The 26,430-nt window shown below is 45.7% G+C and overlaps 1 protein-coding gene across 10 annotated transcripts in view; it reads left to right on the forward strand.

Moving 5' to 3' along the window:
* Positions 1 to 19,928, forward strand: part of ENAH (ENAH actin regulator) — a 132,242-nt gene extending 112,314 nt beyond the window's left edge. For 2 of the 10 annotated variants that reach the window (XM_044267409.1, XM_044267410.1), the window contains 10 exons: positions 676 to 1,470; positions 3,614 to 3,918; positions 4,841 to 4,986; positions 5,131 to 5,188; positions 5,821 to 5,869; positions 7,368 to 7,434; positions 10,001 to 10,063; positions 13,270 to 13,348; positions 16,212 to 16,269; positions 17,048 to 19,928. In XM_044267409.1, the coding sequence (XP_044123344.1) occupies positions 676 to 1,470; positions 3,614 to 3,918; positions 4,841 to 4,986; positions 5,131 to 5,188; positions 5,821 to 5,869; positions 7,368 to 7,434; positions 10,001 to 10,063; positions 13,270 to 13,348; positions 16,212 to 16,269; positions 17,048 to 17,085 (1,658 nt within the window). In that variant the 3' untranslated portion in view covers positions 17,086 to 19,928. The remainder of the gene's footprint in view (positions 1 to 675; positions 1,471 to 3,613; positions 3,919 to 4,840; positions 4,987 to 5,130; positions 5,189 to 5,820; positions 5,870 to 7,367; positions 7,435 to 10,000; positions 10,064 to 13,269; positions 13,349 to 16,211; positions 16,270 to 17,047) is intronic. The other 8 variants (XM_044267414.1, XM_044267415.1, XM_044267411.1 and 5 more) reach the window with 5 other exon arrangements.
* Positions 19,929 to 26,430: the final 6,502 nt, after the last annotated feature.

Genomic DNA, 26,430 nt, shown 5'->3' on the forward strand with positions numbered 1-26,430 from the left:
ATCCGATGGAGTTTATTGAAAAACGTAAGGGTTAAGAGAAAAGTGAAAATTTGAGTCAGTCATTAAAATTGACACTTATTGGAATAGGATTTCAGAATGATCTTTCTATTCCATATGGCCTATATCAAAGGTCTCACTGTGGGTCCCAGGGTGGTTGATTAGTTTGTTGTTTGCAATATTTGTTTTTTACTGCCTAGTTATTTTCTGGGGTGATAGCCGACAAAACAACACTTATCCACAAATAAGCATTGAATGGGGGGTTCCTAGCCCTTTGTAAAACTTTTTGCCAATTGCACTATTTGTTGTTCTTGAAAGACCAGCAGACGTATTCTTCTGTTTGTGGTCCTGTTCCTGTAATTTTAATGTCCTTTTAGTGGGTTAAATAATGAGAATTAAGGTAGTCATGTTCTTGCAAGGGATAAGCTTAAGCAATTTATCAGTATACTTATCAGCTAAATAGAAAACAGATTTCTTCCTCTGGGTTTCAAAATGCACGAACGGGTTCACACGTTCTCGGGTGAGATCAGTTCTTGCACACGTGCTTAGTTCGTGGGTACTAACTGTGGTCTACATTTGTACATTTTGTCTGAATGCTGGTTTTGTGGCTTTACTAGCTCCCTTTTTCTCTCTCCTTTTTTATCCTGTCCTTGCTGCTGCTTCCCACCTTCTGTGCAGCTCCATCCTCCGACAGCTCCCTGTATAACGCGCCACTTCCTGAGTATGCCAGTTGCCAGCCTCCTTCGGCACCTCCTCCATCCTATGCTAAAGTCATCTCAGCTCCGGTGTCGGAGGCCACTCCCGACTATGCTGTAGTGACCGCTTTGCCACCTACTTCCACACCCCCTACACCACCACTTCGACACTCAGCGACACGTTTTGCAGCATCTGTAGGTTCAGCCTTCCACCCTGTTCTTCCCCATTACGCTACAGTTCCTCGTCCTCTGAACAAAAACTCTCGGCCTTCTTCTCCTGTGAACACACCCTCCTCTCAGCCTTCAGCTGCGAAGCCCTGTGCCTGGTCTACTTCCACTGTTTCGCCCCTCCCTCCATCTCCTCCAGTAATGATTAGCAGCCCCCCAGGCAAAGCGACTGGGCCCAGGCCTGTCCTCCCTGTTTGTGTTTCTTCTCCTGTGCCCCCAATGCCTCCATCACCAACAGCACCCAATGGGCCGCTTGACTCTGTCCCATGTCCAGTGTCTCCGCCGCCTACCTCAGGGCCAGCAGCGCCGCCACCGCCGCCTCCGCTGCCTTCCCTCGCACCGCGCTCACACTGTGGATCTCAAGCCTCTCCTCCTCCAAGCACCCCTCTTGCCTCAACTCCCTCATCCAAGCCTAGTGTTCTCCCTTCTCCCTCTGCAGCTGCCCCTGCCTCTGCGGAGACTCCTCTAAACTCTGTGCTGGGGGACTCCTCTGCTTCTGAGCCAGGCTTGCAGGCAGCCTCTCAGCCGGCCGAGACTCCAGCCCAACAGGGTAAGGCTTCCGTTTTTGCTGCTGACAACGCGTCCTGGAAACGTGGTGTCAGCAGATGTCACTGCCTCGAAGCGTGGGGAGGTGGGGTGGGTGGGAGAGCCGAGCAGCCCTGTGTCACTGTGCCCGACTTTCTGGAATTTAAACAAGTAGCAGAGGAGTGAGGCTCTTTCTGCTGGATTAACTGCAGTTCAGAGGATCCGCGTGAGGAATGTCCGTACTGACTGGGGTCTGGTATCTCCCACAGCGTTGCAGCTGGAGGGGTGTTCCCGTTTTTGAGGGCCTCCGCAGCACATCCCTTGTAAACCCCACTAGGAAAATGTTACTTGACACATTTAGCTACACGGTAAATACATGACCTAACCGGTCTTCCTCTAATTTGTGGGAAATTGAGAGATTCTGTTTGGCGCCCAACTGAAGTCAGGCCGTGTGTGATCCTGGAGTCTCCTCCTGAACAGTTCCGATTCTTGGGCCCTGTTTCATGTTGGCCTCTCCTGTATTGGGCTTCCCACATTAGACTAGGTACACCTGGAATCCTAAGGAGCAGCCTGATGCTACACGAGGGATGGGGGGAGTATGGCAGGCATGATGTGTGCCCCAGCGGATTCCGTGCTGCAGAATTACAGGAAGTCGTGGCCTGAAGGGACAGTTGGAAGAGAAAAAGCATCTTCCGCAGTTATCCCTCCCACCCCCTCCACTTGCCCCAACTTGCCGTCATGGTAACAGGGGAGGGAGGACGTGGTCTTCTAAGTTTAGATTATTTGTAAGGAGAGAGGGACCTGGTTCCGTAAGTGAATAAGGAGATGCTTGGCAACCCTTTTTTTCCTTTTTTAAAGTATTTATTTATTTATTTCACAGACAGAGATCACAAGTAGGCAGAGAGGCAGGCAGAGAGAGAGGAGGAAGCAGGCGCCCCGCTGAGCAGAGAGCCTGATGCGGGGCTTGATCCCAGGACCCTGGTATCATGACCTGAGCTGAAGGCAGAGGCTTTAACCCACTGAGCCACCCAGGCGCCCCACCTTTTTTTGCAGTGATAGGATTTAGCAGGAATTTCACAGGAAGGAACGTGACAACTAATTTGTACATAGAAAGAACCAGGGTTATAGCTTAAATTTAAATATCCTTTAAAAAAATCTTTATTCTTAAGTAATAAGTCTTGTTACTGCTGTGTGTATAAATATGTTTTCCTTGTGGACACAGCAGTTGTGCTTAAACACTGAGTCGGAATTCTAGTGCATGCGGACTTGTGTCCCATGGCAGTAATGCCAGACAGGGAGGCACCCTGAGCCTGACAAGGTCACGTGTGACCCACCTGCCGAGCCCTTACAGCCTTTTGCTCTGTGTTCCTCTAAGAGCTGCTGCTGTTTACAGTTAAAAAATTACCACCCCCTGTGCAAATAGCATCTTATTTGTACTAAAATACCCCCTTTAAATTTGGTCTTCTGATACTGAATAAGTTCTCGTTCACTTCTGTGATTTTTACAAGATTTGGAGACATTTCTCTCTTACCCTGTCTTCTAGACTAGGAGGAGCTTCAAATTCTGTATCATTTAATTTAATTATTTCTGGCCGTTACTTTCAGGTTGTATTTGTTCTGGTAGATCCCTTCACGTCAGTGATTCTATACACATTGCATTTGAAGGCAGAACGTCTTTAAGATGCTGAACTGCCCCCCCCGCCCCCGTCCTGTTCTCAGTTCAGCCACTGTGGCCATCTGTCAGAGCATAAATGCAGGTCTTCACAGGTGTAGGCTCCAGGGTCTCAACGGTGGCAGGTTCACACAGACTCTTGGGGGTCTGTTATTTCCATCTGTCCTAACTGCAGTCCTCCACACAGGCTTGCTTCTTCAGGGCGCTTCCTCCATCACAGATTTTTTAAGCACCTCCCGCAGCCCTGGGAACCCCAGAGGTGGAGCTGGGTGACTGTTGCACAGTTCTGTTAATAAAGCTCTAACGTTAAAGTAAGACCTTACATACTTGGCTTTGCATTTTAGTATCTTTTTAACACTGATCTAGACTTTAAACGTTATTTTAAATAGAATTCATGAATAGGCAGGAAATGTTTGAGGCATCCCACATCCCTGTCCACGAGGTCACCCCGTGTGGCTCTGTTGTTGACGGTCTTATTTAACATCTTTTTCACTCAGGCCTTGTCTTGGGACCACCAGCACCTCCGCCCCCCCCACCGCTCCCCCCGGGGCCAGTGCCGGCTCCAGCAGCGCTGCACCCCCACCCGGGGCCTCCGCCCCCACCTCCACTCCCTGCTGCAGGGCCTCCGCCCCCACCCCCACCGCCCCCTCTTCCTAATCAAGCACCCCCGCCTCCCCCTCCGCCTCCTGCTCCTCCCCTCCCTGCATCTGGATTTTTTGCCGGATCTGCATCTGAAGACAATCGCCCTTTGACTGGACTTGCGGCTGCCATCGCTGGAGCGAAACTGAGGAAAGTGTCCCGGGTAAATGCATCTTCCCATCTCTGTGCTGTCTGCTTGTTCCTCTTCCTCCTCGGTGGCTGGCGTCGCCTGTTTACTGCCTTCTCCTTTCATGAACCCAGTGTTACTTCACTGATTAAAAAATTCGATGTAATTTACACTTACAGAAAAGTCAGGAGAATGCAGCTTCTGTAAACCCACCGCCCAGACTCACCACTTCACATTTTGTCGTATTTGCTTAATTATTCTCTGTGCGTGGGTTTCCTTCTGTGGGACACACACACACTCCCTTTTTTGTCTGACATGAGAGTGAGTCAGACACATTTGCACTCCCATTTCCCTAAATGCTGGAGTGTGTGGTCTGTGGGAATAGGGACGTTGACCTCCATGCCCACTGGAGAGTGCTTAGGAATGGGGGGTTTAGTCGATGGACTCTTGTAATCTGCAAGTGCGTTCAAATGTCATGTATTGTCCAACAGTGTCCTTTAGGGCACTTTTCTTTTCTAGCCCAAGATCACTTGGTACATTTAGCTGTGATGTCCCAAGTTTTCCGTAAAATCGGGGATAATTCCTCACAGTTTCATACATGAGGTTGACTTGGGCGAGGTCTACAGAGCTGACTCTGGAGCCCGCCCTTCAGTTTGGTTTCCCCAATAGTTTCTTCAAGGTTGCATTTGGATTAGGCATGTTTTGGCAGATTACGCATTTTTTTTTTTTGCCACAACAGTGACATGTCCTTCTCATTGTAGGGAACAGGGAGACGTATTAATGTTTTATCCCATTATTGTTGGTGTAAACTGGGATGAAACTTCCACTGGTTAATAGAATGTTAGTATCAGTCATGCCACAGGTTCTTAGAAAGATTTAAAAAATAATATCTGGATGTTTGTATTGAAATTAAGGTCCTAAACACAGGAGTTTACTATCTGTCTGTATTCTCATTAAGATGGAGGATGGCTCTTTCCCAAGCGGAGGGACTACTGCAGGTGTGAACGCGGCCTCCTTGAAGTCGGACACGGGCCGTGGGAATGGACCCCTTCCTTTAGGAGGCAGTGGGTTGATGGAAGAAATGAGTGCCCTGCTGGCCAGGAGGTGAGTGAGCAACCGTGTGAACGCGTTCGGGACCGAGAGGACCATGTTCGTTGAGGCCAAGTGCAGTGTAACTAGATGTGACCCTTTCCGAATAGTTCTTACACTAAGATGAATTTTTAAAAATCGGATATCCCTTCTCTCTAGGAGAAGAATTGCTGAAAAGGGATCAACAATAGAAACAGAACAAAAAGAGGACAAAAACGTAAGTAATAAGGAGAGTCGACCACGACTGAAAATGGGAAAGCCAGGCGTAGCTCTTTAGGAGAGTGAAGTCCAAGATTAGCTGGACGTTCAGTTTCTTACGTCAGCTCTGCACATGTTACAGATGGCTGTCTCGAGCCCGGTGTGTCACGTTTTCAGAGCATTCCTGTGAGATGGGCCAGGGTGGGGCCGCAGTGGGGGGAGCACGGCGCTCAGCTGGGAGCGAGTGCCGCACCTTCGCTCAGCGTTCGGAGTCTCTTCGGGTCTCTGTTTCCTCCAGCTGAAAAGGAAAGAATTAGACTGATCCCCTAGGAGCCCTGTGGTTATTAGTTGTGCCCCCGCCCCGAGTCCGCTCCGCGTGCCACTGTCGGACACGCTGCACTGTTGCTTTCCTGCCATCTTTGGGCTCTGGTGCCCTGACGCCTGGCTCGGTAGCATTGCCCGGTGCCGGACGGGGGCTGTGGAGGACAGAGGAGGCAGGTCTGGGCTGCGGTGGAAGGTAGAGGGGGCTGATGAAGGGCACGGCAGGCAACGCCGCAGGGGTGTTGGGAGTGGATGAGTGTGAGCCTCTGAGTCTCTGCTCCAGGTTTCTGGTAGGCTCTGTGGGATTAATAAGTGTTCCTGTCTGTTTAGGAAGAGTCAGAGCCTGTAACTGCTAAGGCCTCGTCAACAAGTACACCCGGTAAGTTCAGGAGCTCTATTTTAACCTTTATGAACCTCGAAATACTAATACTCCTCAACTGAAAATGCCCTATGTACCCATGTTGGAGCCAAGTTCCTGCCTGGTGATGGAAATGTTGTTTTTCTTTCATCCTTGAAAGCAGCGACTTGCTTGTCCTCTGCCTTCATGATATGGAAAGACCCGTCAAAACCCAAAGATCAGAATCTGATGATTCTGTCTTCAAAAATCACAATTTTTACTCATTCCATGTGTACAGCTGTTGATGATTTAAGGTGATTCACTAGAGCATGGAGACATATATGAATAGATGAAAGGGAAGGACTTTAAATCCCGGAATTTTAAAGGTGGAGATGAGGTGAGCACGCAGTTAGCACTGATGTCCATTTCAGAACATTCTCAGATGGAGAGCGTTGTCCTTTTGACCATGCCTTTGGGTAATAGTGATAATCGGGGAACTAAGACTTCTCATTTTTAAGGAAAAAAGAGGCTTCATTACAGCTTTGGGGAAGTGGTGTTGAACTCCGTGAGGTTTCTGATGTCAAGGACTCTAGGTTGCGAGGCTGTTCCATAGAATACGAACAAACTCCCTGCCCCTGGAGGCACATGACTGGTGCGGGGTCCGTGACGAGGACGGGAGGGGCCGTTCCCTGTGTTTGGCCAAAGCGAAGAGCAGATCTGCCTGTTCAGCTTTTTATCTAATTTAAAATAAAGTGAAGAAAGAAATTCTTAAAAAAAAAAAGTCTGTTCTTGTGATTGTGACCCATTTGCCAAAAAAGAAAAAAAGAAGCTCACATTCTCCTTACTGAGTGGTGATTATTCAATATTTTTTTAGGCTGTCCTGTGGTAAATATTGTGACTTTTTCCTAAATAGGACTCAGCTCAGTTTGTTAATGTTACTTCCATTAAAAATTTTCTGGTTTATGAACTACTTACTGTAATAGCTTTATCTTTCTTCCAGAAGCCAAAATTAACATAGGTGTTTTTACTAAGAACACAAAAACTGTAGAACTCCACTGTAAGTTAGAGTCACAGAACCATGTACAATTTGAGAAGAACTATGAATCCGCCCCGCCCTGCCAGAGGGGACGACCATATTTTTATACAGATTTGCTCATAATTTCGCTCTTGCGCTCCCTAACGCTTACGCCGGCCCCAAGCTGAGACATCCGTCTCTGATATGGAGCCCTGCTCTGCTGGAGAGGTGGTGCGCCTCCTGGTTGTAGGCCTCCGCTGTCAGATTCACGGCCTGCGGCTCTCCCGGGGGGCTCGTCACAGTTGCTTATTAATATCTTCTCATCTTAAGGTCTGAAGTTGTACAAATTAGGATCCTTAATAGATTTTAATTAAAGTTCAGAATTGTAACTAAAAACTTTTCATCTGTACAAAAGCATGTTTAAGGTTACTTAGTATTTTGTTATTATTATTATTATTTTTTTTGCAATAAATTACTCTGGGAGCACATAGGGCACTTCATAACTTATGTTCCTTATTTTTAAAGAACCAACAAGAAAACCTTGGGAAAGAACAAATACAATGAATGGCAGCAAGTCACCTGTTATCTCCAGGTATGTCTACATTCTGACTTTCATGCTACACGTGTATCTAAAAGAAATTAACCTCTCCGGACTCTAGTAGTAGATTTGAAATTGTACAGAGAAGCAGATAAAACCTGGAATCCTATTCCTGCTGAGCACCGGGGTGTTTTTCCTAGCGATTGTCCGGATGCTTACAGGTTGTCTGAAATTTTAAGATCGCTTTTATTCCTCCCAATTTTTTTATTTTAAAAAATTCAAAACTACAGCAAAGTTGAGAGAATAGTAGAGCACATGCCCATGTGCCCCTTACCCAGGTTCCCCAGTTATTAGTTTTGCCCCATTGGTGTGAGGCAGAGACACAAAGAGACATGCCTTTGTGTTCCTCTGGAGAGTGAGAAAGCAGTTTGCAAAAACTGTTCATCATTTTCCCTAAAAACCAGGATATCCTCCTGTGTAACCGCAGTACCATTATCGCTATCAAGAAATCTAACATCGAACAATGATATTATGTGATATAGTCACGTTTCCCCAGTAGTCTCAAAATGACAACCTTCATTTTGGTAATGCAGTCTTTCAAAGAAACTTCTATGTTTTAAATTGAAAGGCAGCAGGAGAAAAATGCCTGCAATGTTTAAGAGAGAGCAAAACAAAACCTGAAGTTTTGAATTTGTGAAGTAGAAAGATTGATTTCTCTCTCAGTTGAAATTTCTAGTTAAAATCAACTTGGGAAAGAGAGTGCCCAGAAACAAGAATAGTGAATTTCTGTTTCTCCCAGGGGCCGTGAGGCATGGTCTTAGCAATTTTCAGCATTTCTTAGCTATGCGTATTTTATTGTCCTACCGAATTTATATCTCAGGTCTTGAACATAGATGAAACTTTCTGGATTTATGAGATAGTTTAAAGGACTTACATTTTTTTTCCAGAAAAAAAAGTATGTGTTTAGAAACTAAAAGTGTTTTGGCCTTTTCTTTCTGAGTTGTTTGCTTTAGTTTTACCTCTTAAAAAGCAAACTTGGCTCTAATAATAATAGAAAACTAATAAAAAACAAGGATAGACCTCACGTTGTCTCAGATCTGTTCAATGTTAGCCTAAATCTAAATTTGGACTTGTTTTTTCAACCATGTAGAAGCTTTTAGTTTCTCAGTGACTATAAGATGAATGTATTTTATTTTAGGAAAAAATGCAAGAATTGCTTTTGGTGGACATGGTTTCAACAGAGTGGAAAAATCACACATTTATGTTTATCAGATACCTGATTGATGTGGCCTCCCAGTGCGTCTTTGGTAGTTTTTATAGATTTTCTCCACTAGCACATTTTGAAGCCTGATTTATCGAGTACATATCAGAGCACAGAACTGTGGTGTCCCATGTATCTTTTGAAGACAGAAATGGGACAGGGAAGAATCTTCCTGTTTATGTCTACTCTTCATCTGTACCTTACTGATAGGGGTTCCATGGTGAACCTGAGCAAACCCTAAGACCATGGAGGGACATGAAGTGGGTTCTCCAAGTGGAATAAAATTCCCTTGATGTGTTTGGGTTCATTTTAAAAATAGCCTTTAAAAGATTATTCAGACTTCTAAAGGAAGTTTAGTAAGTGTTCAGAAAGTCCCCTTTTCGTTTTTAGGACTTTTCTGTAGATTAACCGAGTATTGGTTCTTATTATCTAGCAGTGTATCGTAATGGTGTTCTGCTCTGGTAGGTTGGTTTTCTTCTCCTTTCCTGAAATGGAAATTTGGAAACGCCCGGTCGTTTTCTGACCACTCATATACCTTTTGATAGATTTGAGCCAGCCAGTGATATGTGTCTTAAAATTTCACCCCAAGCGGTTTTAAGCCAAAAAGATTTCTCAAGTATGTTGGAAGGACTAAACAATATGGCTTTTCTTCCCAACTTTTCTTCCCCGTTCCTGCTGAGAACCATTGTATTAATATGGCCACTTGATGTGCACCTCATCCTTGCATGGTGAGGAAAGAACCCCTTTCTCTTACCAATGTCCATGTCGAGGTTGTGTTAGGGTGGGATGGATGGACTCCAGTCATGTACATGAGGTGCTGCACCATGCCGTATTTATTCAGTGAAGATGCCAGGTAGTGGGGTAAAAGCAAAAATGTTGTTAAAATTACCTTAAACTATGACTAGAATGTCCCATTGATAAATTTGTGAGTTATCATACGGTTTTCAGTAAGAGCTCACAGATCTTATATTCAAGGTAGAAAGAGAGTTCACATGCTTTCTTTCTGAGAAGAGTTAATTTTGCAAACTTAAGGCTACAGTGATTTCTACTGTGTTTCAGTACTTGCTGGAACCTTGTGGAGTAGCTTTTACTATGTGTGCACTCTCTAAAGGTGGTCATCACAAACGCACCACGATTTACTTTTCGTTCTTTGCAGCTTTCAAACAACTATGTTACATAACTAGAATTAGTGTCCAAGTACCTCCTTTCATATTGGGAAAAAAAACTATCGTTTTAAGGTTAATGGACTCTTTCATTGTTCGGCTATGACTACAAACCTATAAAACAGGAACATAGTGCGCATTATTTTTTTAAAAGTTCTATTGTGTTTCCCTTTAAATGGTTTTTTCCCCTTCATAGACGGGATTCTCCAAGGAAAAATCAGATTGTTTTTGACAACAGGTCCTATGATTCATTACACAGGTATCATCCTGGTGTGACTTTGTGGTTTGAGACTTCGGAATAACATGTTCAGGATAGGGCTGAGCTTTTTCTACCTGGATTGGTAATCACCACAAGGGAGATGACTTGAGGAAGAGCAAATCTTTCATATTTAGCTTTATTTAGAGCACTTTTTAAAAAACATGAAGAGATTTTGATTAGGAAAGTTAATAGGGCTTATTCTCCTGCCTTGATTCCCTAGTTGGATCAGGGTACATATGAACAGCATATACCCCAGCAAGGCTGGAGTGGTGTATGAGGCCGCCTGTGTCTTCTCCAGGCCCTCTGTAGCTGTTGCATTTTCCTCTAAAGGCTTTTCTTCTTAAAAGCTTTGAGACAACCTTTAAAAGGTAGAGTAGGAGATTTGTACTGGAAGTTCATGGAACACGGGACTAAATCACAGCCGCACTTGTGAGAAACGTATTCCTGGAGGAACATCCCTGGCCTCTCCACACGTGGGGGCAGGTTACATGCCTTTCCCAATCTGACGTCTCCCATTCTGGGCAGCTGGTTTTCTAGGACGAGTCCTGTTAACCTTTTTCTTTTTTTTTTTTTTAATTAAAATTATGAACCATGTATTTCTTAACTAAAGAAATTGACAATTTTTTAAAACTCCTCAAGTGTTCAGGCTTATATTTAGAATGGATTTAGCAGAACAGGGACTTTAAATATTTTGGTAGTTATTGATAGGCAGCTGTTTAGAGGTAACACAGTAACCTCTGGGAGGGCCTCATACTTTGTTATCAGTTGTGGTGAAAACCCATAGACTATAAATAACCGAGGTGCGCCCATGTTACCCTGTGCACCTGTTTTTTTTTAAAAAATACATGTGAAAGTCTACTAGGAACATGACTTAAACAATATATGGAGGGATGCCTATGGCACTGAGTCAGGAGTTCTGCAGATTGTATTTGGCCAAATTGTTTTCATGCCATTGATGATAAAAATATTTGGTAAGTTTGCCAGTCAGTGGAATCTGCATAAAATGTTTATATTACAAGCATGAAATCATTTTCCTGCTTTTCTCAAGGTAGTTTAATCATTGTCACCAGAAGACTTACTTAGAAAATTTGCTAGGACATAGGAAAATAGCATTTAATGAGATCTTCTGTTAATCTTCTGTTTTTTTGCTGCTTTCCCACTAGGGCCCCTTGATAGGGTAACGTTGATAAACCTTTTTTTAAAGAGTGGTGATTACTTCTTTCCTTCAGTATGAAAAGTTCCCCCCTTTAGTTAATCATCATGGTGATGGTGGTGGATTGCATGTTAGCATGAATTAAAATTTCTTAATTGCATGTTTCCTCGATTGTTTATTATGGAACAGTAATGTGTTGTGTTTTTAATAAGTACAGATATATTCATAACACACTGCCCGGTTAACTTTAGCATACTGTAGATACTCATGTGAACGTTGGGAATACTCATTATAAAACTTAGGAGAAAAGCGTTCACTGATTTTACCACTTAAATGTGAAAAGTGAGAGAGAAGCCGAGTAATTAAGAGTGTGAGTCTGACGAGCAGGGCCAGGCAGCGTGGGTGACTGAAATGCAGTGTGTGGACCGTCAGGGGTGTTCCCCAGACTGGCCTGTGGCCACAGCGCCTGCCTTGCCTTCCCGGGCCTTCAGTGCCTCCTCTGTGACCAGGGGGTGCAGCAGTCCCCTCCGCAAAGCGGAAAGGAAATACGTCCTGGAAGTAAGTGTTCTTTTGTCCTAGTGCCTCGCTCAGGGCTTACTGAATGAAGTTTTCTGAGAGTTGGTTTTCCTGGTTCGTACAAGCAGAGCAGCTGAGGTCTCATAAAATAAAATTGGTCGATTTGCTTTATATAACAATGTGTTAAGCTGTTATGTTTGATATGAAAGCAAATTAACTTACTATTTTATCTTCCCCAGCAATGCCTGTGGGTTTGGAGCATAATATGCCTTTAAGAGTTATGAAATAATAACTTTGAGAAGTTATTGTGCATACCAATTTTGGTTTAGATTTGTGACGTTGGTCCTCTGCACACTTGAAGATCCATGACTCAGCTGATAGTTTTCATCTGCACTGAGTTGTGGTCCTCAAATTGTGGCCACTTAATGGTATTAAACCAGAATGTAGAGGAGTGCCCAGTTAAGACTCTAGATTTTCCGCTGGGATTTTCTCTACTTGCCGGAATGGGAGAGGAGCCATGACTGGTTTATTTGATATTGAAGCTTTTGCCTAAGGCATACCTAATTTCTAAGACTTATTTCTTCATGTTGAATTTTTTTTAAGAGAGGCTAAATTTCTGAGCGTGTAGTAATAATTGGCAAACTGCATCTGTGTGGCATTTCTTTCTTTCTTTTTTTTTTAAAGATTTATTTATTTGAGAGGGAGAAAGTGCTCCTGGTGGAGGGGCAGAGGGAGAGGGAGAGAGAGAGAATCCCAAGCAGATTCCCGACTTTGTGTGGAGCCCCACGTGGAGCTCAGTCCTTGGACCCTGAGATCATGACCCCAGCTGAAACCCAAGAGTCAGACACTTAACTGACTGAGTCACCCAGGCACTGCCCTATATATATATTTTTTTTTTCTTAAGACAAAATAAGTTTGTGTAAGTAGTTGGAAACTCATTCAGATATCATCTCCATAAAAACTTGTCTGGAAATAGCCACATAGCCAACTGGATATGAATCTTTTAATTATTTCCCCAGCATTCTTATTTATTTGAATGCTTGAAACTTAATGAAACACATGGAACAGATCATATACTTATTCCTAAAATGGCTTTTTCTGTAAACCATCGGATTTGTAAACTGATGCATCTTGGTGGTTGATTTGCACACTTTGAGAAGAACGAGATTGTGTTTCCTGGGCCTCGATGTCGCAGCTGGTCCGGTGTGTCCAGTCCTGGTCCATGTGCTGCAGACAGCCCCGTTTCCCGCCTCTTGCGCAGACAACGTGTTCCTGCTCTGCCCTTTGCGGAGGGAGCACCGTCATCCTGTCACCGTTGTCTGATTTCTTTACAAAGAACTGGAAACACTGAGCAAAGTGAAAAATGCTTCCTGTTTTCTGTTCTAATCAGTCCTGCAACTTTGACAGTTAACTTTTTAATATCTGTGTTTTAAGAAAAGTATCGAAATCTGATGTTGGGTTGATAAATTTGCAATTTTTTGTGAACTCCTTAAACATCCCAAGTATTTTTTACCTGTCCTGGAAATTCCATTTGTAGACCAAAATCTGCACCTTCATCACAGCCCAGTGCCAACGGCGTCCAGACGGAGGGGCTAGACTACGACAGGCTGAAGCAGGTAGGCGCCCGACGGCAGCTTTCCCTCCCTTTCCCCCAACGTGCACTGTTTTCTCTGGAAAAATGTCTGGTGTGCTGGCATTTGACAGATTGTGAATATACTGGGAAGTAGAGTTTAGGTCTTTCTGTACAATGTAAACAGCAACATGAGTACCAAATGTTTTTTTTCAAATCTTCATTTTTTTGGTTCAGTGTGTTCACATAAAGTTCCAGCAGTGGTGGAGGGTGGGGGCAGGTGTCTTAATGGCGTAATGTCAGCTTTCAGTGTCAGCGCATAGTATGTATTTTTAAAGGAAATGGGGTTGCACTTTCCATTTACCATTGGCAAAAATGGACCCAGTGAATCTGGTTTTGGCAAGAGTCGGGGAAATGGGCATTCTCGGATACTTTTATTTTCTGGGAAGCACTTGGGAAAACAGATCACAAGCCTTAAAAATAAATATTTTACCTTTGAACCAAAAAATTTCACTTCTAAGAATTTATGCTAAGAAAATATTGTAGAAGTATATAACTCTATAGTGTCGGGCAGGGGCCAGTGGTCATTAAGGAATCAAAAATGAGCATGTTATGTACTGAATGGTGAGCACTCGCCCAGCTAGGTGAGAGAGACCGGTAACCAAACAGTATGAACAATTCTTTCAACTTTCTGAAAAAGAAAAGGATCTTGTCCATATTTTGGATACCTCTGCATTATACACATAGGTACTCAGACAAGAAAGGGGAAGGAGTGATAGGTGAGAAGAGCTGTGGGGCTTTAAAATATTTAATTCCCAGGAGAGGTAAAACAATTTAAAAAAATAGGTAGTGTTAAGAAAAATTTAAAGGAGGGCCAGTGTACACACCTTAGACAACGGTCAGTTTCACGGACCTGAGCCCAGAGTTGCTGCCGCCAGCAGGGTCTTGTCTCCTTGGTCTTCCTACCCTGCACCCCTGGGGGGCCTCTCAGAGCAGTGACCACACCAGTCCTTGTCATAGCCTCGGACTGACCTGCCGGTAGATGAGCGGGCCAGGCGCCGGCAGGGCTCTTAGCATGGTGCTGTCTTCTGGTCCTCGTGGGAGGCCTGTGGGACAGTGTGTAGACTCAGACTTGGCGTCTGAGATTCCGAGGAGTTACCTGGCTTGGTCCCATGGCTGGGTCAGCAGCTGAACCAGATCAGAGCCCAGATCGCTCCTCAAAGCCAATTTCAGATAAATCTGATTTTTATATTGCAAAGCTATTAGAAAAGTTTAACTTGAGTCATATAGTTTGAAAAGGAAGTTTGAGGTCATTGATGATCAAGCCCTAATTTTCCTGTATATTAAACATGGCTTTCTTTTCTTAAAAACACTTTAAAGTAGATGCTTGCACACACTTGAACACGTGGTAAATTCTTGGCTATCTGAAGTAGTGGAGAAGAGAGGAAAGGTTTCCTGTTGGGGCTGGTTTTACTAGAATTTGAGTAAGGATATCTGATAGTCTGTACTAATAATTTCTGTGCTTGTTTCCTCATTGGTAAAGTGGAGGAGTTATTGTATTAATTGGTAATTTCAACCTTATTTTAAACATGAAAAGCTTCTTAAGAAAATGAACCTTAAATTAGAGTGATTTTATTTTACCTGAGGTGTGCAGTATTAGAAAAGGTCCCATAATGGAAACTAATCATTCAAAGGGTAGGTGTTACTCTTCAAACTGCGTCACCGTGTCGGAGCCCTTTCAGCTGGCATTGACACTGTTCTTGGCAATTTGGGGAGGGGAGGGGCAGAGGGAGAGGAAGTACTAAGCAGGCTTCATGCCCAGCCCAGAGCCCAGCGCAGGGCTTGATCTCACAACACTGAGACCGTGACCCGAGCTGAAATCAGAGTCAGACACTCCACTAATTCAGCCACCAGGAGCCCCTGTTCTCAGTGATTTTTTTTTAAGTTTGGGCGGGGGTGGGGTGGTGGTCCGTTATTTCAAAGTGAATTTATAAATACAGATTTTGCAAAATATTTGAAGGTGGAGTGGTTTTCACGGAGGAAGAAGCATCTAGAACAATAGTATTAAATCAAAATACAAACAGGGCTCACACAAGTACTTTTAAAATTTCTGATAGCCTTATTAACTAAGTAAGGAGAAATAGGTGAAATTCATTTTAATGTATTTAATTTAATGTAATGTAACTAAAATAGTATTTCAGTATGTAATCAGTATTTTAACATTACTAAAGAATTATTCCACGTTATTTTCTTAATGCTAAGTTTTTGAAATCTGGTGTGTGTTTTACCCTGGCAACGCGTCCTACTTCACACTGGCCATGTCTCCAGTGCTCAGAGGCTGTGTGTGGCTGCGTCCGCCCTGTCAGACCACACAGATCCAGGTGGGGCCTATCCACCCTCGCCTCTGCCAATTAGGGCGGCCCGTGAGGTAGCTCCAGGGGAGTCTCGGATTCCTTGAAGGAAGGTTTGGCAGCCATAGTGCGATTCCTAAGGAACCCCATACTTCAACCCGGATCACACACAGGCCAAGATCTGCTTATCTGGTTTACATCTCCGGTTCCCTGAAATTGCCCTACGCAGTATCTTCCAGGCTGCTCCCAGCAGACGAAGTTAAAAGCAGAGCTATTATCTTTTCTAGAAATGACCTGCAGCCTACCTTTCTCTGGATGCAGAATTATTTTTAGTTTTAGAAAGCACTGTGATGTTGCCTGTTTCGCTAGGCCAGAATAAGACTGGGAGGACTGTCAAAACATGAGTCGCCCGGCTGCACTAGCCTTGTCTGGGAGGGAGTCGGCAACAGAAACCAGACAGCAGACTTCATACCTTCGTAAAACTCCATATGAACAACAATATTTGTAGCAGTAATTTTTTCCTCCCTGTATTTATGATGTTTTTCTCTAATATTTTAGGACATTTTAGATGAAATGAGAAAAGAATTAACAAAGCTAAAAGAAGAGCTCATTGATGGTGAGTATATAAACAGCTTTGCTGACTCTGTAATGTTGTAGAATACCCATTTTTAAGGAAATGCACATAAAAAATAACCAGTTTATTACTTGAGGGCATAAAACAATTTTGCATAGTATCCTGTCCTTCACATGGCTTAAGATGTCAGAAAAGAGCCCTCTCTTCCTTACGATGGAAATTATTTGTAAAAATTGGGATAAATGAGGTCCCTATGTGTCAGGGGTGATTAACATCAGAACAAAGTCCAGGCAGAGGGGCCCATCTCTGGCCTCACATCCCAACCTGCTGTCTTCTCTATGGACTCTGAGCCCACAACGTCCGTGTTATCATTGTGGACACAAAAGGGAGAGTGCGAATGAGTGTATGCGTGTGTGTGTGTGTGTGTGTCTGTGTACACAAGCTAGTACCGTCTCTATGTTAAGAAAAGCAAAGTCTGGGGGCACCTGGGTGGCTCAGTGGGTTAAGCCTCTGCCTTCAGCTCAGGTCATGATCCCAGGGTCCTGGGATCGAGCCCTGCATCGGGCTCTCTGCTCCTCGGGGAGCCTGCTTCCCCCCCTCTCTCTGCCTGCCACTCTGCCTACTTGTGATCTCTGTCTGTCAAATAAATAAAATCTTTAAAAAAGAAAACCAAAATCTGTGCAGCAGCAGATGCAGGGTCTGCTTGGCTCTCTGTTACCGGGAGTTTGAAGACAGCCGCTGAGTTTTCTTAGAAGGAATTTCTCACTGATTTTACCTCACCATTGTATTTACTTGAAATACGTTTCCTTTTCGTGCCCAGCGATCAGGCAAGAACTGAGCAAGTCCAATTCTGCGTAGAGAGACGAACCGAGGAGGAATAGGACTCTAGTCTGGAGAAAGAGCCCTGCGAACCACAGCTGTTAACAACAAACCCCTACATTTGTGAGCTGCGAGAAGAAAGTGGAGACAAACAGTTGGAAGAGGAAAACCAACATCCTCACGAGCCTTCAGATGCGTTATTCTGGCGATAAGCTATTTCCCTCCCAGTTTGCTGCTTTTTTCTGACCTTTTCAACAGGATGAAAGAGTCGGATATGAATTCCTGTTTCATAGTTAGGCAGAAAATACTAAACCTATCAGGCAAGATCGCCGTGCATTGAAATATTTTCATGTCAAGACAAAAATCGCACGTTTTTCACAATCCATTGCTAAAATAAAGAGGAGAAAGGCTTAAGAAGTTTGTTTTCAGAGAGTGCTGACGAAGAAATGAGCAAGTTACACTCTTGTATTGTAAATGTTTCTCTCAGGTTTGTCTTCCTATCACATTTGATATTCCGTGAGGGATGGAGATCAGCCCTGTGTAGGTTAAGATCCTAAAATGTGGAACAAATGGAATTGTATGTGCTTTTCAAGGGTGATATTTATAAGAAAGTGTCCTAAAAATGGTTTGTCTGGCTTGAGGAATTTTAGAATGATAGGAAGTCTCTCGAGTTAGCCTTCATGCAATTTTGTAGATTAAAACATAAAATTCGTCCAGAATTTAAAGATTTAGATGCCTTCCTAAATTGTTAAAATGCTTTACCAAATCTATGACTCCTACATAACACACCAGTGGTCAAATGTAAAACAATATATTGTAGACTTACTGTAGGTTTTCAACCTTTTTTAGATTTATGCATGTGGACATTTTTATAATGTAATTACAACCACCACAAAATTAGCTTTTTTAATTGCAGACAGTAATGCATGTCCCACTAATACGTAGTGGCCTTTTCAAGGCCTGGTCCCAGGGAAAACCTTTTGTAGAGTTTGGGGGAGGCGGGAGGAAGGGAAGGAATAATTTTTCTTTTAAAGTTAATTTCTGCACTTTTTTTCTCAATTACCTGCATGAATAATAATGAGGACTATTTTGTGACTTCAATTGGTAAATATGTTAGCAGAACCAAGTACTCAATCTTTTACATCATGTGTTCAGCTGTTCGTATTTTAACTTGAGTAATTTCAATGGTCTGAAACATGATTCTGAGCTTCCCAGGGATTACGTCGTACTGCGGAACTCGAAAATCCGATCCCTGAATTTGGCAGTTGCTTTACTACCTAGGTGCCCTGCAGTTGGACAGGTATGTGTTCCTGACCGAGAAGCTGCTTTTGAATTTTGTTATGTGGAAACACACGAAGTAGTTGATATCTGCAGGAACTGAGGTCACGGACACCATACAGCAGAGGGGACCAGCGAGGGGCTCTGCGTGGTTGTCTTGTTGTGACCGAGCGAGACTCAGGTGGTGAAAAGAAGGACCTAGACCCCCGCTCACCCCCATGCGGATATGTGCGGGCATAACTCATGCCCTTCTCCTGGAAACTCGCGAAGATTAAAATAGGGGAGAAATCCTATATGTTGCAATGATAGATTTTTTTTTTTCTTAATTTAGGAAATCACAAATTCTCCAGGCTCTCCATCTTGATTTATGCTTCAGTTATGTGCCATATTTGCTTTGAAATCTTTGATTATCTGAAGTTTTTACTAAAATTTTGAAGAAATAATCCATTTTCATCTGCTTTCTAGATTTTGTAACCTCAGTCGGTCAGACAGAGCTTGTCGGTAGCATAGTTTACCATTCAAAAGGGTTTGAGTGAGGAAATTGTTTTCCTTGTTAAATAGTTCCTGTTTCTGTAGAGAGTTCAGTTTTAGATTAATCTGTGATGGATGAGCTATCCTAACTGTGCAGTTCTCTGTCAACCGCTCATCGTCAGGCAGCAGTAGGAAAGGCATTCAAGCTGCAGCCAGCTTCTAACGTACTGTCTTCTAGAAGAAAGCAGAGGCACTTTGATCTTTATTTTTGTCCTTTTGGTTATACAAACACTTTCATGGTGTAAACACTCCTGTCCCCTATAAATCAGGTGAGCAATCACTTGATTTTTGTCGGTGAAGTTAGTCTCTAGTAGGTTAGAGTACTGGGTACAAGTGGTCCAAAGTCAGAGAAGAGACTAGAGCCGCACGCTGGACCTTAGTGAGGGGCTGCTGTCTGCGCTCGCTGTCTCGTGCCTTGGTCCGGTCCTCCCAGGATGTCCGTGTGACAGGACAGAGCCAATGCTGGGTCACATCGTGGTCCATTCGTGTGCGTTCGCCTGGATCACTCAACGTGTTCTTCCCAATCACTGTACACGTTGGCTGTCCAGCGGGACGGTTTTTGTCATCGTTAGAGATTTCAGTAATTCAAATGGGAAGCAGAAGCCCAAGTGACTTTCCTTAGCGAGGTGACGTTCCCTGGAGCCCGTCATGCCCACGGTGACCGTGCTGTGCTCACTGGGTGTCCGAAGCTGCGTGCAGTTCAGGGGGTCCTTTCTGACGACAGGAAGGCGCTTCTTTCCTCAACACTGTGATGTGACCCGTGACAAATCTGTCCTACATGCTCTGTACATGGCCAGCAGCCCATTGCAAACCAACTGAATGTACACATTTTAACGCGGTGCTGACATCTCCCCCGAGTATCGTCGTGGTTTCCCGGTTTGTCCGCAGTTTGCAAGCCTCACGCGTCAGTCCGGACTGAAGATGAAACACTGATGAATGTTGGACTCTCATGCTTTAGGTGTGCTTCCTTTTTCAGTTGTTCGGTTCTCTGCTATTTTTACCGTACTGTTTCATTTCAATTTCCTACACGCTAACTTTGTTTGTGTGATTGAAATAAACTTGCAGTATATACATGTTGCTTGTTTGTGACACTTAGGTGAAATAATCTGTCGGCTCCAACATAAGTCCTGTTGAGTGTGCAAAGCCCGTGACTTCACTGCCTAAAGCCTACACAGCTCCTCACTGTTCCTCCCAGATTTCCCAAGTCGAAAATGCTGAGAAACACAGACAGAGGGAAGACGTGATTGGTCGTCTCCTGTTGGTTTGAAACGGCTGTCGTGTGTCCCTGCTCCCTGTCTCCCTCGGCCCGCCTCAGCGCAGTGGCTTACTCTTCCTGTCGAGAGAGCGACAAATGTTTAATTTTACCGTTTTGTTCTATGGCGTAGATGCTGAAACTCACACAGTCACCGTTTCCCTTTATGTGGTTTGTGGGGGAAAAGACCTTCCAAGCCCTGAATTTTAAGCGTAGTGAAGTCCGATCTGTGGTGTTTTTCGCACGCCGATGTCATGGCCCTTCATGCGAGCAGCGACACTGTTTGTCTGACTTCACTGATTTTAAGTGTGTCGTTAAACTGGTGTCTTCATGAGAGGTCCAGTAATCCCGTCTCTCCTCCTCCTCCACACCCCGGGTTTCTCTCCGTCCTCCTCACCACTTCTGGGCGCCTGCAGCCGTCTCACCGGTGGTCCACCGTTCCCAAAATGTCAGCCGTCTCTGACTCTTGCTTCCCTTCGTGTATAAATCACAATGTTCACCCACAAACTAGAAGTTGCTTCCCATTCGGAAATCAATTCAGCAACATGGAGCGCCTGGGTGGCTCTGTTGATTGAGTGACCAGCTCTTGCTTTTAGCTCAGGCCATGATCTTGGGGTTATGGGATCCAGCCCTGTGCGGGGCTCTACACTCAGCATGGAGTCTGCTTGTCCCTCGCCCTCTACCCTCTCCTTCATAGATAAATAAAATCTTTAAAAAGAAAAAAAAAAAAGTGAATTAAGTAACAGATTGCAACCTTTTCAACTTGCCTAGCCACAACTTCTGTGTCTCCTAAGATCTCTCTGTACTTCAGTGCCATGAAGAGCTGGCCTGTCAGTTCTGAGGGTTACCCTGCAGAGCACCGTTGACACAGGAGTGCTGTGTCGTAACGTTTTAACCCCATCACCTTTCAAGTCTGTCGACGGGCAGCATGGGAACAGCACCACAGGAAGCGCTCTGTGTGGAAGGACGCTTTCGGGGCTCTTGCTCCTCCGTGTCTGTCCTCTAATCCTGCTTCCTAAAGACGTTTACTTCAAAACCCCAAACCTGTTGTTGTTAGGCCATTTTTGTTTTTACTGGAGAGATGAATTTGTGGCCATACGTCTCCTCAGAACTCTTAGGGATGAGAAAGGGGTCCCAGAGTGCGTCCAGAGGGCTGATGGTTAATACCTCTGACTTGTGACTGAAAACCCACTTAGTATTTCTACGCGGATGCTTTTGAAGTTGTCGGAATCCAAAGCATGTGCCTAGGACCTGTGAATATAGGTGAATGGAATTGTTCCAGGTGCCTTCGCTGCCGTGCGAAGTGAAGAACACTGGCTCTTACACGAGTAGCCTTCTCTGGCGTCTGAGCGCACACAGCGAAGACGCTGGAGCGGGCAGCCCTCCTGGGAAGGACATTTCCGTGACTGAGCCCCGCGGGGGCCCAACATCCAGCCGGGCCGTAGGCTTCGTGTGTCCTCGTTAGGTTGTTTCTAGAGAGTTTTTGAGAAGAGATTTTTTTTTACATCCTACTAATATTAGAAAAGTAAAGCCTTCAACTTAAGTCTAAGACTGATTAGAAAAGAAAACAGCTCCGGCAACAAACATCGGGCGGCCAGGGCTCCGCGGCCCGGGGACGACAGGGCTGGTGGGGTCTTCCGGGAAGGACACTCATTCACACACTGCTTGTGTACAAGCTGTGTGAATTCACCCGCCTTTCTAAGCAGTTTTTCCTTATAAGGTAACTATTTTTATGAGAGGGTAATTCTATGAATTTGTCCCAGTGACTTAGGATGTGAAGGAATGACGGCCGCATGTATTGGTTATTTCTGTTAAGTCTGAACAAATCATAGCTGCGAAGACTTTGAATTACCACAGGTGTCTGTGGCCCGGAAACTCCAGAAACTGAAGTGTCTGCACCAGGGCACCAGCCTCTAGACACGAGAGAACACAGCTCTGTTTTAATGACAGCTGTTGGGAAAGCTTACGTATTTCATTAGTGGAATTTCATTAGTGGACTAAGTTTGTGTTTACGCCGTAAGTGGAAAGTCTGTATACAGATGACAACTTCCACATTCGTCGTGTGTAAGTTTGACTCTTTCCCCTTCACTTCCGAGAATGATCTCTTTAGCAGTGGGTAACAGAACTTTTTAAATATGTGAGGAAGGAATAACTAACAGTGAATAATGTTCCATGGGTCGGTTTGTTTTCATAAGGGGTGGTTCTTCCGAGAAGGCGTAGAATGAGCAGGAAAGCACGCCGCTGGTCCTTTGGACTCCGTGAGAAATGATGTTTGGAGGAGGAGGAGTCTACAGCACGGGGTACTGAGTCCCCCAGCGGGCACGAGGGTTTTGGTGCTGGTCTGCAGAGGCTGGTAAGAGAGGTTTTTGGCTAACCTCCATGGTGCACGTGCCTCAGGCAGCTTCTTAACATTGGTTCTTAAAACTTCAAACCTTCCGTGCCTGTGGTCACACCCGTGGAAATTGCAAGTCCCGTTTTGAAACATTAAAGGTATTTTAAATTAGCTTCATTAAATTTTAGATGAGAAATATCAACTTGGAATTTTCCTTGGTCCTTCTCCACCCCCCAGGGTGAGCCCAGGGGCACGTGGTCTGTCCTGCATGCCCTGGCGTCAGGTGCCAGGGGCTCCGAGCTTCCCTGGCCCCGCGTGCCCTGGAGTCTGGCGGCGTCTGTGCTGGTGGTGGGGATTGGCTGACGGGACCCATGAAGGACTGACACCGAGCCCGGAGCAGCCCTGAGAGGCTCTGCAGGAGGCAGGGACTTTGTTCCCTGAATCTTGTCAAGGGTAGGAGGGGAGCTTCCCTGAGATACCTGCTGGGAGGGATAGGCATTCAGGAGAGAGCTGTTAAAGCCTGGCATTTTTCCAGCTGCTGAGTGGTGTGGGCGGTGTTCACAGCCCTGGCTCCTTCCCCCGGATCAAGCTGCTGACCGTGAACTTGAACTTAGGGCTTCGTGCTGCTCCAGAGGGAGTGGTGTTCCCAGACTCTGGAGGAAGCCACGCCTTGGCCCTTTCCAGGGCCGATGCCCGGAGCTCCCCGGCTGCGTAGGGTCCTGGGTCCGCGGGGTCGGGCCTCTCAGGTCTGCCTCCACCTTCCTCTGCAACCAGTGGCTGGTGGGTTGATTCCTTTTTTGATTCAAGAGAAGGGAAGAAAGCCCTGACTTTTGCTCTCCGATCTTGAGTGCAGTTTGTAAGTATTTTAAATCTTAGATCCTAATCACTGAGAAACATGCATCCTGCATGGGAACATTACATAAGGAGGAATCTTTGAGGTGACCATGGAGGTCAGGGCTGTCACAGAAGGTGCTGGTGGTGCCCGAGGGGGCGATGGATGTCCGCTTGGCAGTCCATGCATTCTCCGCCCCGAAGCACCTGCCACTCTTGCTACCTGCTGTCATGGTGCTGTGGGATCACGTGAGACGTCCAACCTCGCATCCACTGCTGGACATCCTCGTTGGACTTTCCAGGAGCCGCTTCAGTGAACAGGCTTGGAGCCACATGAGAGGAAGCTGCCTTTCTGTGTTTCTCCGGGAGGAACGTTCTGCGGCTGCCTGTCCCGTGCCCTCTGTCATTCCGTAGGAGCACATGGGTCATCTCTCCTCCCCAAATGCTCCTTAGTTTAATCTTAGCGACTTCTGGGCTGTTGGAGTGAGTGTTGTTGTCCTGAGTCCTTGCTTGGCCTCGACAAGAGGACGGTGTAATGGGCACGGTCAGAGGTCGCCCTAGAAGGTCTGCGTTACAGGACAGGATCCCTGTTGGGCAGACGTTCTTGGACTGCGGTTCTCGGGGGTGTGCGTGTGTTTTGGAATTCTGTGTTTGTTAGCAATAAGATATGCTCTTCCTTTTAGAAGTGTTTCTTTTTTGGGGAAAATGAAGTGTTTCTAACGAAAGTGAATGAGCTAGAAGGAAAATTCTATCTCGAGACATCTGTAGTTCATGCAAAATATCCCAAACTCAATTACAGTATTTACATATTTTCATAGAAATTCCTCTTTTGGCTTGCTTGATAAGGCTGAATGAGGAAGCCTCCTACAGTCTGTAATTATGGAAATGCTCGGAAAGCCTCTCTCCTTGGAGCTGTGGGGCAGAGCGTGGGTGTGTCAGGCCCAGGCAGGCAGCCACTGGGCCCTGTGACACTGGCGGGAAGCCTTCTGTCGCCTCGCCTCTGGGAGGCGTTTTCAGATCCTCCTTTACTTGACCTGAACAAAAACCAGCAGCACCACGCCTCCTGCCAACCTGTTGGGGCCGAGAGCAGGCATCTGAGGGACCGGAGAGCTGGTGTGGAACTCTGTGTTTTGCTTCTGGGGATGTGGGAGGCCGTGAGTTGGCTTTCTGGTGAGAAGGACAACCTCCACTGCCTCTGCCGTTTCCATGAGGAGATCTGGAACGTGAGATACATTTTCCTTCCCAGACCTACCGGGACGATAAGCCAAATGCATTCAGTAGAATAGCACAATAGATAAAATTTAAAGGTGATTTTTTTTCTTATGGTCCAGACGGGTTAGTCTCTCATGTTCTCTTGCTTTGCTAAAGATTTTCAGGCTAGAAATGTGCGTACATGTCCTCAGAAGATCACGCAGAGCTGTTCGCCAAAGATGTAAACACAGGCAGCCCACAAAATGTGGGCTTTATAATCTGGGAGTGAGCCTCTTAGAGCAGCGGGGACAGAAATCATGCTTTTGAAGTTATGGTTTAGGGTGCCTATGGGGCTCAGTCAGTTGGGCTTGACTCAAATCTGTGAACCCAGATGACAGAGGGACTTACTGTCGGGAGCATTACCTTCCAAGCTGGGCGTCCCACTTCCAGAGGGGGAAGTAGATGGGAGGGTGAGCTGTGAAGCCGGGCTGGCCTTCAGGGCAGATAGGATTAGGCACCCCTGGGTCTTGTGCCCAAGTTTCTGATAGGAGAGAAAGGAAAGGCCCCGCAGGAGGCCCAGGCCGATGGGAGCAGTGCCCGTGCACGGCGTGGTGCCCTCCAGGTGGCCATGGGAATGGTTGTGAAGTTGGTTGTGTGTGCACGGGATGCACAGAGAACATCCACAGCCAAGGGTCAGTTTCCAGAACAACACCCGGCGAGTCCTGGGACCCGATGGGATGGAGCTCTGCACCTTCACACTGTGTCCAGGGCCACATCACTGGGACCCCCCACTTTCCTCTGCAGCTTTGCTGTTTCAACTGCTCCGCCCTTCAGCTGTTTGCTTTCCATAATTCTTTCGAAAGAAGAGAAGATGATTCAGAGGAGACATGCGTTCATTGTATTGGCTGCTCTTTGTTTTCCAAGATGGCATGAGAGACTTTGTGTTCTGCCTTACAGGTGGTGATTTCGTCGTGAGAATACACTCCGTTCTTTTTTTTTTTTTTTAAGATTTTATTTATTTGACAGAGAGAGAACATGAGCAGGGGGCGTGGGAGAGGGAGAGAAGCAGCAGGCTCCCCGCTGAGCAGAGAGCCTGATGTGGGGCTTGATCCCAGGACTCTGGGATCATGACCTGAGCCAAAGGCAGATGCCTAACAACCGAGTTCCCCAGGCACCCCAGGATACACTCCGTTCTGGGGCACCATAACCTCAATAGTTAGGCGGCCAACTCTTGGTTTAGGCTCAAGTCATGATCTCGGGGTCCTGGGACCGAGCCCCATGTGGTGCTCTGTGCTCAGCACGGAGTCTGCTTCTCTCTCTCTGCCCTTGCCCCTGCTTGCATTCTCTCCCTCTTTTCTCTCAAATAAAAACTTAAAAAAAAAAATAGGCCCCACTCTGGAAGCTTCAAGAGCTTTCTTTGGATACCTTCTGCATGTTACCCCACCACTGGGGAGGGTGTCAGGCTATCTGCGTCCATGCCCGGTGCCAACATTCCCTCTGTCCCCCAGAGTGCCCCAGGGATCTCAGCACTGTCTTGGCTGGGACGTCTAGTGCCGCAGCCCAGACTCCCTGGAAGCCCGTCGGGTCAGTGAGTGGCTATGAGCACACCCTCGTCTTTCTCTGGGCCTCCCAGATGCCCTGTGCTCTGGACCACCGACTGTGTTTAGTGTGCGATCCAAGGTTGGGGCCACTGCAGCGTCCCTCGGTGCCGTGAGCTTGGAAAACCCAAGGCAGGTCCACGACCCCATGTCATTATCAAGGATTCCACATCTCACGTCTGTCCAGCCAAGGGTGTCTGGATGTGGTTAGTATGGGGTTCGCTGGCACATTGGTGTGAAGGACGTGACGGTTTGGTGGTTTCAGTTCTTGCGCAGCGTCGTCGTTCTGAAGTCAGGCGAGCCAGGGAAGGTGCAGCCCCCTTCAGTGCCTCGACCCACTAGAGCAACTTCCTCTTCCTTTCCTGGTGGCC

Source organism: Neovison vison, chromosome 10, assembly GCF_020171115.1.
Source record: "Neovison vison isolate M4711 chromosome 10, ASM_NN_V1, whole genome shotgun sequence".
Lineage (NCBI taxonomy): Eukaryota > Metazoa > Chordata > Mammalia > Carnivora > Mustelidae > Neogale > Neogale vison.